Source organism: Protopterus annectens, chromosome 5.part0, assembly GCF_019279795.1.
Source record: "Protopterus annectens isolate FY-2018-M chromosome 5.part0, PAN1.0, whole genome shotgun sequence".
NCBI lineage: Eukaryota > Metazoa > Chordata > Ceratodontiformes > Protopteridae > Protopterus > Protopterus annectens.
The window spans coordinates 1432213280-1432230602 of record NC_056735.1 but is presented as its reverse complement, the minus strand read 5'-3'; the positions used below and the strand labels follow the sequence as shown (position 1 = coordinate 1432230602).

At 36.2% G+C, this 17323-nt stretch overlaps 1 protein-coding gene across 1 annotated transcript in view; it reads left to right on the top strand.

The window, feature by feature from the left end:
- The window catches only part of TMTC4 (transmembrane O-mannosyltransferase targeting cadherins 4), a 1460040-nt gene that overhangs the window by 472378 nt on the left and 970339 nt on the right, over nt 1-17323 (top strand). Inside the window, exon 6 of the mRNA XM_044071235.1 lies at nt 12947-13044. Within this exon, the coding sequence (XP_043927170.1) occupies nt 12947-13044 (98 nt within the window). The remainder of the gene's footprint in view (nt 1-12946; nt 13045-17323) is intronic.

The window sequence follows — 17323 nt, the reverse complement described above, 5'->3', positions numbered from 1 at the left end:
ATTGAAGCAGAGTAGTGAGACAGTAACATGGCTAGAATTGCTGTGATAGAGGAAAGTATTGAAGTGGAAAGGCTGGGAAATTTGTAGAAGATATAAAGTTTATTATTGCAGAAGGTAATTGGTGGAATACAGTAGGCTTGGTAACCCAGTTAATGCTAACAGTTTACTTGGGTAGAAGTTTATCTGGTTGGTTGTGCAAATAGTTAGTTGGTTGAATGGGGTGTGGCTTGAAGCTGTAAAGGAAATGATCTGATTGGTTGTGAGGATAATAGCTGTGGGCTGGATGAGATTGTGTGTGGTTTGTAGCTATAAAGGAAGTGATGCAGGGGTGGGGCTGGTTCTAGGGTAAAAGAGTCAGTGTGGTGTGGGGTTATCCTGCTCCTGTGCTGTAACTGCTCCACAGAAAAAGGCACCCTTACTATAGTCTATAAAATACTTCAGCTGGGGTAAGTAGAATCACTGTACATTTAAAGTGAAACTTATTTTATGTTTTACGTTTTCCCCAAAAGTTATTTTAAACCAAATCATTTCTTAGCCAATATGATCCTTGCTGTATTCCTTTAAAATGACCTTTTAATATAAAGAGAGAATGCCTGAGCAGCAGTAGCAGCACCCTGTTTAGTAACTAGTGAGCTAGTGAGCATGTGGAACTTTGTAAAATGCCTTCTCCTTGCTGTGAGATGGTGTGTGGACAGAGGGCTAACCACCATTAAATCCAGTGCTTCACAGGTAAACCACCATAATATTGCTTTTCCTTAAACTAAGCAGCTGATGGCAGAGAGAATCTTAATGTCCACTCAAGGGAGGTAAGTATGCTGTCACTATCAGGGCAAGTGTCTTGTCCAGGGACTACAGCTGATAGACATTATGCCTAAATAAATATAAAAATATAATATTAAAAAGCCAGTCAAGCAGTTATATTTGTAAATCACTTCATCCACCTTGGTATGATTTATCTATTGAACTAGTAACATGGGAAACAAACCACTCTGTTTATTTTGCTTTATTTTTTTTTTTACTATTATTTTTTTCACAATAAACCAATGACCAGGTCGCACTGAACTCCAAAAGAACTTTAATGTATAACAGGTTAAGCACATTTTTCTAGAATGTTGACATAAACTAAAATCATTTAAAAGCATTTTCAAGTATACACTCCCCTTCTAAAACACCTATTAGTTATAATGTGGCAAGAACCCACCAGTAAAATGAAAGGTACAAGCACACAGATGTAGTAAATTGCCCAATCTTAGTTCCATGATATAAATTCCAGTGAAGACACATACTGTTAGAAACCACAATAAAAATATTTTTAAAAATTGCAATTTTGATGCCCTGTATTTTAATTCACTAGTAATGAAAATGGCTTCATTTAGACCATGTAAACTAGAAGCATCTAATCATAGCTGCCATATCATCTCCCTATACAGTAGCTGGTTCTCCCAGTCTCCACCATAACAATCTACCTGTACTATTTCCAAAATAAAAAAAATTAAACATGCTGAAGTTATTACATGTGATAGCACGTCTAGCTAAAGTGCTTTTGTTATCTTTCTTGTTAATACTGTAAAGATGCTGGTAAATCTGCTTGTTGAGGGCAGTGTTGGTCCTTCCAATGTAAAATGCCAGACAAGCGTAACATCTGGCAAGGTACACCACTTTATCAGTGAAACAGCAATGTCTACCCTTAACTAAGTGTTTGTTTATTTTGTTCCATAACTTGCCCCATAGTCCGATTCTGCCTAGGGGCATTGATTACAGTGACCACGCTTCAAGTTCTAAATGCACCATTATTGCAAGTTTTAATAGGTCTTTCCATTAGTCTCTTAATGTTTGCTGTATTTTTAAAAGTATATGCCAGGGGGGTTATCAAAACAACTTTTTAACCTATCATTATTTTGTAGAATAGACCAATTTTTAAGTAGAATATTTTTAATGTTCATAGAATTAAGTGAGTAATGCATTACTGTACTGTTAAAATTATGTGAACATTTTGAAAAATGGCCAATTGAATTGTCATTACTATCATTAAGACTAATGGAAACAGGGGAATACAGTCCTTTAGTGATACTCTAGGCATATCTATCAATTCTGCCATCAAGTGTCTGTGAATGAGAATTATCAACTAAAAATTTCTGGTACCCACATTTGAGAAACATAGTTTTTAATTAGTTAAACTGAAATAAACACTCGTTATTATCAAATGTCAATCTCAAAAAATTCTAATGAATTGACTTTTTATTACACCCTTCTTTTGATGGATGAGATGGCAGCTTTTATAATGTAGAAAACATGCAAAAAGTTTTTTTCCTATAAGTAGAAGTACTAAAGTTGCTGTTAGCACCCTTCCTGACTTCTACATCCAAGAAATGCAACGTGTTGTTATGAACATGGGATCTAAATTTCAAAAACATAGTGGATAACTCTAATTCTTCGAAAAACTGATATAAATGGTCCAAGGTACCAGAGCAGCCTACAAAAATGTCATCCAAATAACGTAAGTAATATTTATAGTTTTTGAAAGAATCACGTTTAAATATGGTATCAATTTCCCACTTCAATAGCACTGCATTGTCAAAGGTAGGAGCACACGTGACCCCCATTGCAACTCCTATAAGCTGCTTAAAATATTCTCCATCAAAATAAATGAAATTATTGTGTAAAATTCCATAAAATATATAATGAGCCTCATTTCATTGGGTGTTAATAATTTGAAGATGTCTACATTCTAGACAAAAGCACTTAACTTGTTATACATTAAAGTTCATTTGGAGTTCAGTGCTATCTAGTCGTTAGTTTCTTGTGATTTTTGATACATTTTTATGATCCAGTGTGGTTCGTCTGCTTGGTTTGCTGATTCAATTATTATTTTTTATTTATTTATTTATTTATTTTATCTCAGGATGTGTACATATTTAAACAGTAACTTGGGCTTTTCTTTTGTTGTTAGGAGTGAGAAAAGGGGGCCAAACACTAGCTTCCTAGTTTGATTGACAGCCCACACACATACTTGATTACATTAGACTCTTGCATCATCTAACCCCCATCTGGGCCCCATGGCACCACCCCCTGTCTCCAGAGATTGGTTAACTGCCCTTCACCCTGATCCTTCCCAGTTTCCAGCCCTTTATCTAGCCAGGCACAGAGATATCTAGCCCTGTCTACACTGATTTCATCACCTGGAACCTGATGAGAGGAAGAATCTGAACAGAAGAACACTGACTTCACTGCCTGGAACTTGAAGAAAGGAACAGAAGAGCCCACACTAACTGCTAGACTCAGGAAGAAGCGTGATAGTGAAGACCCAGACTGGAACACCATAGAATCATGCTTTGAGACCATTCTCCCTTTCACTGCAGTAACCTCACAGCAACCAAGTATAGATATTCTAGCCACTTGGCCTGCATTTAACAAAATTTTTGTAAATTGCAGTACAATGAATATTGTTATCCTGGGGCACCACTCCACACTGCTGTATTCTTTGCACCATAGGCAGAGTTTGCCTCTGCTCAAAGAAGAGCTGAGATTATTTCTATTATTTTTTTTTAATATTCTGCAGCTCACCACTTGGTGGATTTGTATTCCATGGGCACAGAAAGCCTATAAAAAGGTTCTGAGGTCTCAAACTATACGTATATTTTTCCTCCTGCTTGTGCACATCCATGAACTCTGTAAAAATGAACACTGTGGTTTGTTTCCACTGTAAGCTATTTCTGTGGATCCATGTATTCAAAAATTGGAAGTCGCCTAGTGAAGTGACTACCTCCCCTGAATATATAAAAAAAGTCTGTCTTCATCATGAAGAAGAATGGGGACTGATCACATTAATTGTGTATATGAGCATCTTATAAGCAGGCAGTGTAAATATTTTTGCTATACAAGAGAAAATTACTCTTCCATAATGTATTTCAGGAGATATGAGCCCTGTAAAAGTGGGCATAGCCTCTCATATTACATGTGATACAAACATTGATAAGGACAAGTCAGACTAGAAAAAGTTCTCTAATAAAGCTTTCATAATTAGCTCCAAGGATGCATGTGACGCAGCCTCTCATATTACTTGTGTTACAAAACAGGCTAATAAAGTCTGGTGGCAGCCTCATAAAAGCAGGCATTTTCAATGATCACAGTATAAACCACTCTATTAGATAGACCTGATGAAACTCAGAAGAAAGTGTTTTGTTAAATATAGTTCTGTAGTTCTAGCTTATGGCATGTTGTCATGTTTTGTTTGGTAAAATAAAAAATAAGAACCTTTTAACAAAGAATGAGGTTCCATAGGCTGCTGAGCTGTTAAACTCTCACAGGTCTTTCAGGAATATTAAAATAAGGGACTAGCCTGTAAGCATTAGGATTGTTTCCTTGTTTTTCCTGTTTCCAGAATTGCCTCCAGTCAGTTTCCCTGGACTCTCCCACCATTGTCTGTACCTGTCTTTAAATAACTGACCCGTTGAATGTAATATATTCATCCATCTACATACTTAACTGAATAAATTACTTCAAACTTCAACAAGACATCTTTATTCCTCCCACAGAGAGAGAGAGAGAGAGAGTATGAGAGAGAGACGGCGTTTGCTATTATGATTTACCTGAAAGTCTTTATACTCCACCAGAATTTGTAACAGCAGCCTACAGTAAGTAATGACAAATGCAAAATGGTAGGAATAGAACCTGTTATTTCTGATAGCTGCATATTCCTGAGACACTTTGCTGCAGTGTAGGTCTTTAGAGAGTACAGACATTGGCGAATGGAGCTTTGGCAGGAGACATACAGCCTACTCTGAATTTGTACACCACTCTAACAGACCGCCAAAGGGGCAAAAGGAGTGTAGCTCTCTGACATCTTCCTTTACACCAGCTTTCAGACTGCCATAATGGCAGAATGTGGTTAGGCTTTCCAAGACTTTTCCTCCCAGCCAGCCAGACGTGCCTTCCATCCCAGAGTTTTCTCCTTCAGATTACTCCTGTCTAGTCAAAACACTTTCTGTCCGCATTTGTTTTGCATATATTAGAATGTAACGTAATAATGGGCAAATCATTGTTCCTGATCTCTGCGCAATTGTGTTGCAGTGTAGTGATGCGGATGTATTCCTTCCAAGAAACAGATGTACAGAAGTCGAGTATTCATTCTACCTCCCTACACATATTAAGTGCAGTTCAAGAAGTGCTGTGTCCTGACCATGCTCTCTAGTTAGAAACAAGTCACAAGTGAAGGACGCATGCATCATGTAATTCAGTGGAGATGTGTATTGTATACTATGGGTAAAATACAGCAGATAAACTGAGGGGATGCATCCTTCCTCATCTCTGCAGTCTGGTATAGAACCACAGTGCTAGAAACATCGATGTTACAAGCCATTTATTACCAGAGATCTAAAACAGGACAAAACAAAACAGACTTGACTTCGCTGCTAGTGTAAAAAAATTAGTGAGGAACAACTCAGTACAGGACTCTGTCACTCTCTCTCTTCTCTCTCTGTAAAAGCTAGTATTATAATGTACTTAACTTCTGGGTTAAGCAGGCATGATGCTGTTGAGCTGAGCTGTGTTTTCTGCTAGGTTGGGGTGCCTTTGAGGAACAACATGGAATAATGTGATGCACTATCTCGGAAAGCTAAAGTTGCGTCTCCTTACTTAGCAGAGAACAGCATACTCTAGAGAAGTATGGTGGGAGGGGCGGTTGTAATGGCTGCTATTTTTTACATGCTGCTCTTACCCACATAAACCGTTGCCAAAAAAGTAGAGAGAGGCATTTGTAAAATTCATTATTATTTTCATGACAGGAGAACACAGCAATGTTTTAGGCTAAACGGTAATAGTAACAATTGTATAAGTTATGCTGCTTCTTCAAGTACAACATTAGTAAAGTGGACATTAAATCACACCATAAAAGGCAGACACATAAAATGCACTGAAAAATGGTTCCTAACGCACAGCTTTTATGTTGTGTGCAACTTGCCTGTTGCTTTATTAAAATGCAGTGTAATCTTTGCATATTAAATACTGCAGAAAGTAGATAAATCACATGCAGTGTATGCCTACAACTCTGACCTTGCATGTGTATGGGCAGAGTTGATTAATTCCATCCCCCTCTTAATAGATCAGTAGTCTATTACTTGAAAAATGTGGCCTGTTCAATACCATTCAATAAAAAATATGCAGGTAATGTAGTTCCATTTATTTATTACCTGTGCTTCTGGACTTGTAAACAGTAGTGTTCCTAAGGGGGCAGGATGATAGACAGAAAGGTTAACTTTCCTAGTGAGGCATTGATGCTGCAATCACTTTCTGGTATTATTTTGACTGACTTCCGATACCTCCCTGTCTATTCCACCCCCAGTGCTGTTGTCTACAAAGGGGTTCAGCCAGGGTAAGTAGGAGCACTACGTATTGAAGTAAAGCTTATTTGTACATGTTGATGTTTTACTTTTACCCAAAGGTAATTTTAGATCAAATAATTTAATAATTTCTTAGACTCTATGGTTCTTGCTATATCCCTGTAAAAGGCCTTTTAATATTTAGAGGGCAGTACCTGACCAGCAGTACCCTGTGTAGCTGTTAGTGAGAGGTATGCTTGTGGTGCTTTGTAAGTTATCTTACTTTCTGCTTAGCTGAAGTGTCTTGTGGGGGGGGGGGGTAAGTGTCAACCACCACTAAAACCCAGTACATTGCAGTTTGGTAAATCATGACAAAATGGCTTTTCCTAACTCTAAGCAGCTGCCTTAATGTCTTGGGGAGACAAGTGTGCTGTCAAATGTAGGGCAAATTTCTTGTTCTTCCAGAGACTACAGACAATATATCAACCTTTGTGCTCTAAGTAGGTGCTGGCAGAGAATGTATTATCCTCTTCTCTAAGGGGGGGGGGTAAATCTGATGTTACATATAAGAAACTCTTCTTGTTCTTCTAGAGTTTACAGCTGATATTTTTACCTTGGTACTGTAAGCTTCTAGCAGAAAAAAATGTAATGTCTTTGGGGGCGGAGAGGGAGCCAAGATCTCTGCTTCTTTGTTTCAGGACTGTAGGTTCACTTCTGAGCTTTAGTCACTCTCTTTGTGGAGCTTGCATGCTGTTTTCATTTTGGTCAGTGCCAGTATAAATTTGCATGTTCCTGATGGCTGTACAAGGATTTTTCCTTTTATTCCAGTTTCCTTCCAAATCCCAGAAAAGTGATCTCTTCTCAAAAGATTGCCTTCATAATCACAGACCTTGATAACATCCAGTTTTGCTCATTCCTGCCTTAAAGGACAGCCAAGCAGGTTATGTGTCTGACGATGGATAAGGGTACAGTAGAAGGTTCAAGCATACCTCTCAGCTGTCAAGATATTTGCAGAACATCTGATTTGTTTGCCTCATAGTTTTGGTCTGTTCCTCACAAATTTTTTTTTTTTTTTTGCAAATCAAGGATTTGAAGTCACTGAATAATGACAGACATTTGAATTTCAAACTTAATATCCTTCAGAAAATGCATGATAATGCAAAACTTGTTATTCTAGCAACTTTCTAAGTTTGTAAGAGCAATGTTTAAAAATTTCCCAGTTTTTGGAGTTTTTCTTCCTTTATTTTTGGCTTGGTCTGAAAGGAGTGGGTTTAAGCTCTGAGCCTCCTTTGCCTTCTGGACTTGATGATAGCCACAGTCTTCATAGTGTCTTTCACAAGCATGAGGGTGCTAATGTTGTAGTGGACTGTGAGGTGCTTGTGACTATATCAGTCATTCACAGATCTTTTGATGTTAGACCCCCTGTCACCTGGACCTGGAGTGGTGAATAACTCTCCCTTTTTTTGCCACTGAAATCTTTGACAGATCCTGATGTTGGTAAGTCTTTGGTAGGGTAAGGGCCCCACCTTCATGGCTTTTGTGTGGTATAATAGAAGTATCCCCCATGGACAGGGAGCTTTATGTCAGCCAGTTGAAGCCGTATGTAATACTCCTGCCGATGAGAACTCTGGAGGGAAAGCTGCTTTCAGGACCTTGATTAGCCCCAACAAACAGCCCATACAAGTAGGGAGTATGCAGTTATGCTAGAGAAAATGGTAGTGTGTCATAATTAAAAGGATCATCCTCTCAGCAGTTTGAACATGCGCAAGACTGTTTGAGCTACTATTTCAGTCTTTTAATAGGTGAAAGTTTAGGAATTTTGTCTGATCTTGATCTCCTGAAAGTAGAGGATTTCAGAAATCAACTTATTCACCACATGGGAAAATATTACCCCCCTCTTTTGCTCAGCGCAACAAGACAAAAAGTTGATGAGAGACATTTTCCACCTCATGATAGTGGAGATTCCTGTGCGTCCTCTCTTCCCATCATTTTCCTGATTCCAATTCCTGAAAAAAATACTAAAGCTTATCTTCATTACCCCTTGGCGACTGAGAAGTGTGTGCTTTCAAATCACAGGTCCCTGGCAGTTTAAGAAACCTTTACAGTTCAAGGCAAAACTGTCCCCTATGATTGGGATGACAGCTGGCTTCACTTTAGTGTCTGGCTTCTGTTCTTAGAGCTTTGTTCCCCTCACTGCGGCTTCCAGCTAGAGTGTCAGAGGAGCACATATCATCTAACTCATTTACTTTACCTAGTGGAAGATGTTCTGTATGTGGTCTAATCTGCCTGTCTTTGAAGAACCCTGCCTTTCCTGTGATTTGAATTTCATGCCTGATTTCATAATTGACAGGTGTTTGTCTCAAACCCACTGGTTCAGCAGCCTTGAAGTTCATTTCCTGGAAATCATGTTTTCTGGTGATCATCAGCTTTTCCTGAAGGATGTCAGAACTTCTGGGTGTTATCTCCAGGGAGATGTATCTGTTTTTTTTTAATACAAGAACTGAGATTCCCTTATGAAGAACTGATGTTTCCTTACAAAAATGATGTCTGAGTTATCCTTAAATCATTCTATTCAATTCCCAGTTTCATAGGCACTGAATCTAGAGAAAAAATTATCTTTAACTCCCAAAAATTGCACAGCAGCTTATGTTCTACCAGAACTGATTAAGTTGAAAAAGATGGAATAGCAGTATGCCTGTTTGACTCCCAGAAGGGAAGGGGTGGCTGTTGTCAAGTTAACCCTTTCCAGACAGATTATCAGCTGCATTATCTACCTTTTACCATCAGGCAGCAAACCATCCACTGGTAAATGCTGCTGTCAGAGTCTATTCTACCATGGATGTAGCTGCCTCACATGCCTTTGTCAGAGATGTCTCCTATTTGGACAGTTTTTTTTTACAATTTGCATTCATCATTGGTTAACACCTTCACCAAAAATTATTGCTTAGACTGTGACACCAGGAATCAGGCCTCCCTTGGTAACTCCGTACTTGGAGATCCATCTTTCTAAGATTTCACTCTTGGTTCTCCAGTTCTACCTTTCTTTTGGGTTTTAAAATTTTTGATATACTTATCATTAGGCCCATTGAGAAGTACCTGTGGTACAAGATAAAACGTTCTTGGTCTCTTGATCCTTGAGTGTCCTTCTTGGATGGATCACATATTTCTTCTTACCATCCTGCTGTATCTAGTCAGCTGTTCCATTCTGCAGTTGCTGTTCCCTGAAAGTTGGGCAAAATGTATAATAGTGTGTGTGTGTGTGTGTGTGTGTGTGTGTGTGTGTGTGTGTGTGTGTGTGTGTGTGTGTGTGTGTGTGTGTGTATACACATATATGGCTCTAGTAGTTTTCATTGAGCAGACACATGGTCAACATCTGTTTGGTCGGTCGATAACATTTGGTTGACAGACACAAATAGTCAATGTGTGTGATATCAACAATCACCAGGTAGGGGAATATGCTCTTTCCCTGGGGGATTGTGCGATTTCATAGTTAGTATATATAATTAGCAGGGGTGGGGGAGTGTAAGGGGGCTTGCTCTTCTGCAGAAACACTTGCTTTTGGTTTTACCAACTCTAAACATAGTCCTGCGAGTGTGGGCAGTAGCTATCCATGTTCTGTTTTTAGGCATTTTGACGTCAGCGTTATGGATGTTGAAATTTCTTCTTTTTGTTGTAGAATACAGCATATCAATATAGATGGATACAACATATAGATCTAGATAGCTAGATATGAGATTACAGCATGAAAGGTAAGAGAATCACAAAACACTGAATGACCCATAAGAGTGAATCACAAAACACTGAATACTTCTCCCATTAAAAAGCTCAGTGTCAGTAAACCCCAGAAACAAAGCTGAGATGAGGTGTTCAGTTGGTAATGTTACTGTTAGGGAAAGATATTTAGTAAAGTAATGCGTAGGGTTAGTGGCAAGGATAAGGTCAGGGTTACAGTTCAGGTTAACACACTTAAGTAAAGTGAACAGGGAGACGATGCAAATGTTACAAACCATTTAATTTACTTTTGCTTTACTTTTGACATATCCTTTCCCCACCCCTAGCAATCAGTCCAGATTCTTCACTGCCAAAGCATATTCAGAATTTCTCCTGATTTCATATCTCTTCTTCAACTAAAAAAGAATATATTTATATTTTGTGTTAATCATTTTAATATTATCTGAAGTTACAGGCGAAGCTTGAAAAATCAGCCCATGTGTCATTCTCCTTGTATTCCTCATACTGAATCTAAAACTGTTCCATTTCCTTCTTTATTTTCTGAAACTAACTTAGTCTGTTTTTCGTGGAGCAAAGTTCTGAGCCACTAAGCCCATTTGTTTCTTCAGCATTCCTCTTCTCACAGAGGCTGTGTCTGGGACACCTTTGCAGACAAATTTAACATGTTGCATCTTTGATTGGTAAACAGTCTGGAAACTAATTTTAATCTTTTTTGAAGTAACTTCACTAGATTTTGTAGTTTGTCTATCAATGGGATCCTGTTGTCTTTCATTCCATGTTCATCTGGGTGCATTCATTACTTTTCTTGCTGGTGTCCTAATCATGGGGATCTAAATCTGTCAGGAACAGATAAGGAGATTTAGAGATTCAAGATAAATACATAGCTAGTGAGAGATGATTGAAGTCTTGGATCATGAGGGCTTCATCCATTTGGTTAAAGACTGCCAGAAGGAGCAGAATTCTGGATGTTGTTTTAACCAACGTAAAGATCAGATATGTCCATATAAAGGTACAGTTAGCCAACAGCCATCTGTGTGGTTTACCACAGGAGTAAAGATAAGAATAAACATTGTATGGGGGAATTAAGGGATTAGATTATGATGAGTAAATGGACTGGGGATAAACTGAGGAAGGAAATAAGCTGTGAGAGTCAACCAGGAATTAATCTGGGCTATGGATAATGTCTTGAAGAAGAGGCAGAAAAAGAGGGCTTGTATGGCTACTGAGGAAAGTGAGTCTAGTAAATAGGGGAAAAATGGGCCTTAAAGGGATAAAGGGAATCATGTTTGGAGTTTATGTAGGAAATTGTCTATTAGGGTATTGCAGGTATCAGTCCAAGGCCCATTAAAAACAGGATCAACCTCTTTACTGCTTTCACAAAGTTGTGTAGCAGTCGCAGAAAAGAATCTGTGTTTGAGAAGGTTGACCAACGGGGGCTGAAAGGTGGCATTTGAAGTTCAGTTAAAGCAAATGCAAGGTATAGCGCTTGAACCATAGCAACACTAGTGTAAAGTCTCAGCTGGAGAGAGTAAAACTGGTGGAACAATGAAAAAAAGGATCTATGGGTGTTGATCATACCTGAGCTGGACAACCAGGAGCAGAGTGAGATGGCATTGATAGCATCTGGGAGCATGCTGGGGTGTATCCCCAGAGGAATAGATTTCAAAAGCAGAGTTAATGCTTCTTTTGCACTGGGCCATAGTCAGGCAACAATCTTGAGAACTTTATGCAGATCTGGACTCCATATACTGTGAGGAATCTCTAAGAAAAGCCACCAGAAAGGTCTGTAGTATGAAGGGATAGGATGCAACCAGAGACGTGAGGAGCTGTAGGTCTTCTAAGTAAGTACCAGGGGATATGTGGACATTATAATGGAGCAGAAGATCATGTCAGGGAAGAGTGAAGAGGCTGTCCTGAACAGAAAAGACAGAGCAGACAGGAGGTGGTACAGGCAACAGATGTAGAGAACACCCGCTGTACCTTGGATCTGCAAAAATACTTCACAGAAGGTGTGTCAGACTTCCTGGTGGTAGAGAGGGAATGAGGATAGAGTGCAAGTATAATGTTAATTGTTAAATGCAGTCCAAGGTCAGACTGGGTAAGCTTTACTATCTCCTGACATTAGGCAATTTAATGTAGCATTTTATGATGCACACTAGGGGAAAAAACAGCTTTCTTATATCCTAGCAAGTGATAAGAGTTCTCAAATGCAAATGATACTTAATGAAACATTTGAATGCAAATGGCTAATATGGTCCTTGTTTTTCCATCCTTGTGTCATGCTTCTTTTTCTTTTTCACCAGGCATATTTCTAACACTTTTGCCATGCAATGTTCCCACAATCCCATTAAATTGCATTGACAAATTATTTTTCTTTCATGCAGTTGTAAAAGTATTACCAGTAATAGGTTATCGTTTGTTATGAGGTATAATGCTGCTGTCTGTGAATTATGTACCTGAAAACAATTTATAAAATGATACTGCTTACAGTAGGATTTGCTGCAGAAATTTTATATCCGGGATGTATAATAAATGTCAATGTGGAACACTGGAAAATCAAAACACTAAAATGGTTTTAGTAGTTATATTGTGCTAAAATATATTAATGTTCAAGTTAATTGCTTAAGTGCAGAGAGGCATGCTGTTGCTGCTACTTATATCATATTATGCTTCCAGAAGATGATATATACTAAAATGACCACAGTTGTATGTTGTTGTCTGTTATACTTTAGTTTCTTTATATCTTCTGTTTTCCACTTTGTGACTCTTGAAAATATTCACAGAATAAGTGCTTTAAATACAGAAAAACTGCAGCTGCACTTTACTGAAATAATCTTTTAGCAGTTTTCTGTAAGTTATCCAGAGTGTCACCTTGTAATGGCTCTTATGTTTTGCAGACCACAGAGAAGGACAATTTTCCACAGCGTGGATTCTTCTGAGTCTTCTACTTTGTGCTTTAGCCATGTTGTGCAAAGAACAAGGAATCACTGTTTTGGTAAAGTGCATCATTTTATTTGTGTGTGTGTGTGTGTGTGTGTGTGTGTGTGTGTGTGTGTGTGTGTGTGTGTGTGTGTGTGTGTGTGTGTGTGTATACACACCCATGTATGTATATATTATATTCAGTTATATATCTTCTCAGAATCATCTTTTTTTTTTTTGCCAGCTTCCCTGTAACTATTTCATGTGGGTATTTAAACTGATAGAATTGTTGTATTAATGGTCCTGATGAAGTCCCGTTGCTTACGGGATGAAAGCGCTTGACCGTTTGTTTTATGTGGATTAAAGTATTATCATTTTGGATTAGTTTTCTGTGTATAATGTGTTGCCTGGGACTCTCCACACAAGTGTGACATTTTCAGTTTGGTTCTTAAGTTTATTAGGTTTAGACAGGGTTGCCATTAATACTACAAGTAATGCAAGTCAATGTATCTAATTCCTGCATTGATAACTTATAGTGGTAAATCTCTGTTCACTGATCTTGCCAGAACTGAGCCTTACTGTTTCCTCCTGTTTATTAGATTTAGCCAGGCTTGCCAATAAATGAAACTTATGTACTGGAATCTTGCAGTGATTATTTATAGAAGCACACTTATCTTTATTGGTCGTAACTGAGTTAAGTTTTAATGTTTGATCTTGCTTACTAGGTCTAGAAATGCTGTATGATGTTATACTATGCTACAGATGACCTTTGGATGAGACAATAAATCATGGTTCCACCTGCTTGAGTTGCAAGATCCTTAGGTGGATGAGAGAGATCCCACAACGCCTATTAAAAAAGAGTAGTTTTTTTGTGTGTATATATATATATATATATATATATATATATATATATATATATATATATATATATATATATATATATATATATATATATATATATATATATATACACTTCATATTTTAACATCATTCAGTACATTGGAATTTACATTTTAAGTATCTCCCCCCAGTCTTTAACCCACAACTAAAACCACAGTTTTTCCAGTATTTTTGTCAACCTCCATTTCCATTGTATCTGGTTTCATTAAGTCTTTCATTCCGTATAACTTGTTATATAAAATATGATTCTGTCCATTTTCTTTGCTTCATTCTGGGATCTAGTCCCATAAAACTCATACTCTTATCATATCCATGTTTGACATTGCAAAATTTAAATAAGTATTAATCAAATCATGTTTACGTACTTCTTTCCACAGTTTTTGAATTCTCTCACATTTAAAAAAAATGTTCGTTAGTTTCCATTTCTTTACATTTATTACATATTCTGTCCTGTTTTCTGTTATACGGCAGCATATTTGCCCCCACTGGTAATTTTCCTATGAACAACCTCCACAAAAAATCATGACATTCTTTAATTGTTTTATAATTTCTGTGTTTCGTTATTATTGCTTTTTTCTTATCTGTTCCTAACTCTTTCCATTGATCCACCAAATAAAAGAATTTCATAATGTTAGCTTACCATCCTTTTCTATTCTTTTCTATCACATTCTTTTTTTTTTTAATTTCCACAATACAGTTTTGCTGTAAAATTCCTTCATTAAAACACTTTTACTTCTTTTTCCATTTTCATTTCTTCCTAAATTTCTCTCTCTTTTCAGTACATTATTGTTTCTGTCAAATCTTTATTATTTTTCATTATTCCTTTTAGTACTGTATACATACTTAAAACGGCTGCATGCACAATTGGATTTATCAGCCCCAATCCCCTTGTTCATCTTTCATATGCAAAATTCCCCATCTTAACAGGGTTCAATCTCGACCTCCCCCCCAAATAAATGAAAAAAATTATCAGCATAATTTCTTTTTCATATTTGATTGACATCATATAAACATGTGCTACGTAGGCTATTTTACCTATTATTATGATGTTTATTAACTGTGCTTTCTTTTTGTATGAAAACCTATATGTCTTCTAGAATGTAATCATGTCCTTGATTCCCTTAATAATTTTATCCCATTGTTTATGTCTGTATTCTGTACTTCCAAGTACTATTCCTAAAATATCTATACTCTTCTCATTACCTCCTATAATACCTTCGTACCCAAATCCTTTACTTTTCTCTTTATTTATGCTTAAACCAATCTCCTTCAACCATGTACTTAATTTTCCATTACTTTTTTCCATCCAAGCTTTATTTTTTGCTATTACTATAATATCATCAGTGTAAGTATACTTTATTGGCCACTGTATTTCCTCCATCATTCTATACCCTCCCTTACTTTACATTTTATTTATTTCCATTACTACTGTGTTCATGATTATAGCAAAGATCATGCTGATTACAGGACATCCTCATTTTATACATGCTCTGTTTTGAAATTATCCCCAATCCAACTGTGTGTGTTCAATCTCAGATAATTCTTTTCATATATTGATTTAATTACTTGTAATATTTTTCACTTATGTTGTATGCTTGTAAAGTACCTCAATGCTTTGTACTGAATTTTATCATATGCCTTACCAACATCCGCTATGATGATTTTTGTTTCCCCGTTTTTATTAATATCATTAGTTACTTCCATTATTATCCACAGTTGATCTTGACTCCCCTTTTCTTTTCTCCCAAACAAATTCTGATCAGGTAGTCTTTCTGTTATAATATTTTAGTTACTAGTCTCATGAAAAGTTTATAATCTGTGTTATTCAGTGTAATTGGTCTCCATGTTTTTTATTTCATCTTTATCTCCTTTCTTTAATATAAATTTTATCACACCTGTGCAAATTTCTTTATACTCAATTCCTTTTTCTAGCCACTCATTCATTACTTCTATAATACTGTTTTTTGCATCATTCTTTTCTTTATACATACTATATTCAGTTCCGACTAAACCTGTAGCTGAATTAATGTTGATAATCTTTCAATATCTCATTCAACTCATTTATGTTTACTTTTCTCTCTAAATATTCATTATTTTCCTTATTCAATTTTTCCCCATTGTAAATTTGTTCTATGTTAACTTCTTTTTTACTGTACAAATCTAATACATATTCTTTAATTATTCTATATATTTCATATTGTTTTTTAACTTTTTTCCCATCTTTATGTTTTAATTCTGCCATTATCTTTCCTTCTTTTACTATCTTATATAAGTATGGTGCTACTTCTTTTTTCCTTGTAAGCAATATTTTTCCTTGTATAATAATTTATTAATCATATCCTGATTTCTTCTATACAATTATTTTTCTTTTTCATAAAGCAATTTTTTTCTTTTAAATCTGTAAATATTTTTGACTTAATAATTTGTATTCCATTTTTTTCCTATACATTCTAAAAATACTTTTTTTATATTTCTTTTTAAATTAAATCTGGCAGATTGACCAATTTTCATAAAAATCTCTCATGCCGATATGTTGTTGCCATAATTCTATAATTTTTCTTTCTCCTGTTTCTCAGTCTTTCTTTTACTTGTTTTATACCTTTTCCTATTTTAATATATTCCTCATTTTATGAATTCCAAATCACCACATGGTCAGGAAAACCCAGTATGTTTAATTCATTTTGTTTAATTTGTAGGCCTTCTGATATTGAAAGATAATCAATTTCTGTCTTAATTTCATTGCTAAGTCCAGTGTTTACCCATATTTTTAATTTTCCACTTTTCATAATTTCAGTAATCATTTTCACATCACAACTATTCTATTTCTCAAATTGCAATTAAAGTCAGTTGTCATTATTAGGTGCACTTTAAAACATTGTTTTTTCTATTCTTTTTGTTACATATGCATATAAAGCTATTAGTCTACCCACATATTTTCCATCTTATATCCACTACCGTTATTAGGCCCAGTTCTACTATTGTAATATCTAATGTTTTATATTTTCTTGGCATAATATACATATACCTGAGCATGTTTCTTTGCCTGTGTTCCAAGTAATAGCACCATTCCAATGTTTTTTCTGTTTGCACCCTTTCTTCTTCTGTTAATATTCTAATGTCTTCTAACACTACTACTTGAGCATCTACTGCAGCACACCATTGTACATAGTAATTCTTCTTTTAATATTCTTCATACTGGTCACATTCAAAGCTAATATTTTCAGCTTTATGGAACAGTTATTAAAATAATTTTATCCCTTACCTTTCTTATTTTCTTTAATATTTTTAAATTTCCTTTTTCTTTCCCTAACTCTTTCCTGTTGAATTTCTCTTGCCCTTTGTTATATGCCACTCTGACTCTTCTCCACTTGTTTTATCTGTCTCTCTTTCTTTCCTTTTCTTTGTCTTTCTCCTTAAATTTAAATACAATTTCTATGTTTTTTTCTTGTGTTGTT